Source organism: Echinops telfairi, unplaced genomic scaffold, assembly GCF_000313985.2.
Source record: "Echinops telfairi isolate 266 unplaced genomic scaffold, ASM31398v2 ScPeMD7_2573;HRSCAF=3158, whole genome shotgun sequence".
In the NCBI taxonomy this organism is placed as follows: domain Eukaryota; kingdom Metazoa; phylum Chordata; class Mammalia; order Afrosoricida; family Tenrecidae; genus Echinops; species Echinops telfairi.
The window spans coordinates 1,787,886-1,789,980 of NW_022106471.1; the positions used below are offsets into that span (position 1 = coordinate 1,787,886).

Sequence of the window (2,095 nt, forward strand, 5' to 3'; positions counted from 1 at the left end):
TCCCCCCTATGGGTTTTGTTTTTTGTACAGGTCTTTTGTTTCTCTAGATTTATTCCTAAGTATTTCATCTTTTGGTTGTAAATGGCATTTTCCTGATTTCCTTTTCTCTGTTAGCTTAAAGGAATCCAACTGAGTTTTGTATGTTGGTCTTGCACTCTGCCACTGTACTGAGTCTTTCAATTAGTTCTAACGAGTTTCTTGTGGAGTCTCTGGGATATTCGGCGCGTTTAGGATCACATCATCTACAAATAAGTGTTTTACACCTTCCTTGCCAGTTAGGATGCCATCAGTTCCCTTTCTTGTCTAATAGCTTTGGCTAAGACTTCCAGCACCATAGGAGTGATGATGAAAGGCATGCGTGTCTCGGTTCTATTTGCAAGGGAAACGGTTTGTCTCTCCCCACAGAGTAATAATGCTGGTCATTGGGGTTTGTACGTGTGCCCTTTGCTATGTTGAGGAATTTCCCAGCTGTCTTTTTTTTTTTTTCATTATACACTGGGGCACTTTATTGGCCTTGCTGAGAGATGGAGATACATGTGCAAAGGCTGTGGACAGGAGCGGGGGCAGGCAGGGTAGGGCCAGAGGGTTCAGGACACAGCATGGTGCAGTGGCTAGTGGCCTCGCTGGCCCATCATCTGTGACAGGGCTTGTAAGCTCATCACTGTGCCTGTGGCGAGAAGAATGACGAAGATGAGGATTCCCAGGAGGCTGAGGACCGTACAGAAGATGTTCAGGTACTTGGCTGTGGATGCGTGACTCTGGGCCCCAATCATGTCACCCACCATCTTCCGGTCCCTAGACTTCACAGAGTAGGCATAGGCCACGAAGCCCAGGCAGCAGCAGTTGAGGAAGAGCGCGTTGAAGAGGGACCAGACGACGTGGTCGGGCACCCGGGGTGGACTGCATGGGGGCAGCGAGGTATGGGGCCTGCAGCCCACCCATCTTGAGCTCCTCTTGAGCCATCTCAAGAGGACACCCCTGCTGTGTCATTTTTATTGAGTGTTTTTAACAAAAACGGGTGTTGGATTTTGCCAAGTGCCTTTTCTACATCACGTGTGCTTTTCCTTTATGTGATGGATTTCAGGGATGATTTTTCTAACGTTGAACTGTCTTTGTACAACTATATGAATCCTACTTGGTCATAATGCATTTTTATTATTTTTGGACAAACCGTTGGATTCTATTGACTATAATTATTGAGAAAGTTTACATCTATGCTCATAAGAGTTCTTTGCCTAATTTTCTTTTTTGGTGATGTCTCTGTCTGGTTTTGCTATCTGGGTGTGGTAGTTACATAATCTATTGACAAATTGAGTCTTAAGAGTGAAGGGGTGTAGTTGAACCTGTCAATAAGGTTGCAGCTTGATGACCTCATTTGGAGGCAGAGAGAAATAGCTCCCTGGAGGCTGGACACACACTCACTCGTGGCGAGACATTCCTGTTGAGAAGACACATGGAGTGACACTAGAGTCCTGGAGCTGGGAACCACCTGGGAGACCCCTGCCAGTGGATGCTTCCACCGCCACTGGACCCACAAGACTTACCACCCACTGGCCTGTGATCGTCCTGCATTCAGCATCATAGCATGTGTTGCGTGAATCTGAAGACTTCTTTGTAGATTGGCATTGGACATATGGGCTAGGACTTACGGACTTGATCTGGACTGGGATGATTTTCAATATTCAATTGCTCTTGTATATAAAGCTCTTTCCTATACACGAGTGTCGATGAATCTGTTTCTCTAGTCAACCCATACACAGGGCGATGCTTGTTTCACAAAGTGCATTTGGGAGTTTTCCAACCTTTTCTGCATCCGGGAGTAGTTTGAGTAGACTTGGTGTCAGTTCCCCTCTGAATGTTTTGCAGGATTCATTAGTGAAAGCCTTTGTTTCGGGCCCCCCACCTTTTTTTTTTTTTTTGGCTTGGGAGTTTAATGACCTGATCATTTTCTTCTTTTGCTATGGTCTGTTCGGTTTTCTGCTTGCATGTGTGTTTAGTTTGGGTAGGTAGCGTATTTCTAGAAATCTGCCTTTGTTTCCTGTTTTCAAACTCGTTGGGAGTGCAGTTCTTCTAGTATTGGTTTTATCTTCGTTTA

At 45.5% G+C, this 2,095-nt stretch overlaps 1 protein-coding gene across 1 annotated transcript in view; it reads right to left on the reverse strand.

Annotated features, from left to right (window-relative positions):
• Positions 1 to 611: 611 nt before the first annotated feature.
• The window catches only part of GMCL1 (germ cell-less 1, spermatogenesis associated), a 29,670-nt gene continuing 28,186 nt past the window's right edge, over positions 612 to 2,095 (reverse strand). Inside the window, exon 12 of the mRNA XM_045294085.1 lies at positions 612 to 900. Within this exon, the coding sequence (XP_045150020.1) occupies positions 612 to 900 (289 nt within the window). The remainder of the gene's footprint in view (positions 901 to 2,095) is intronic.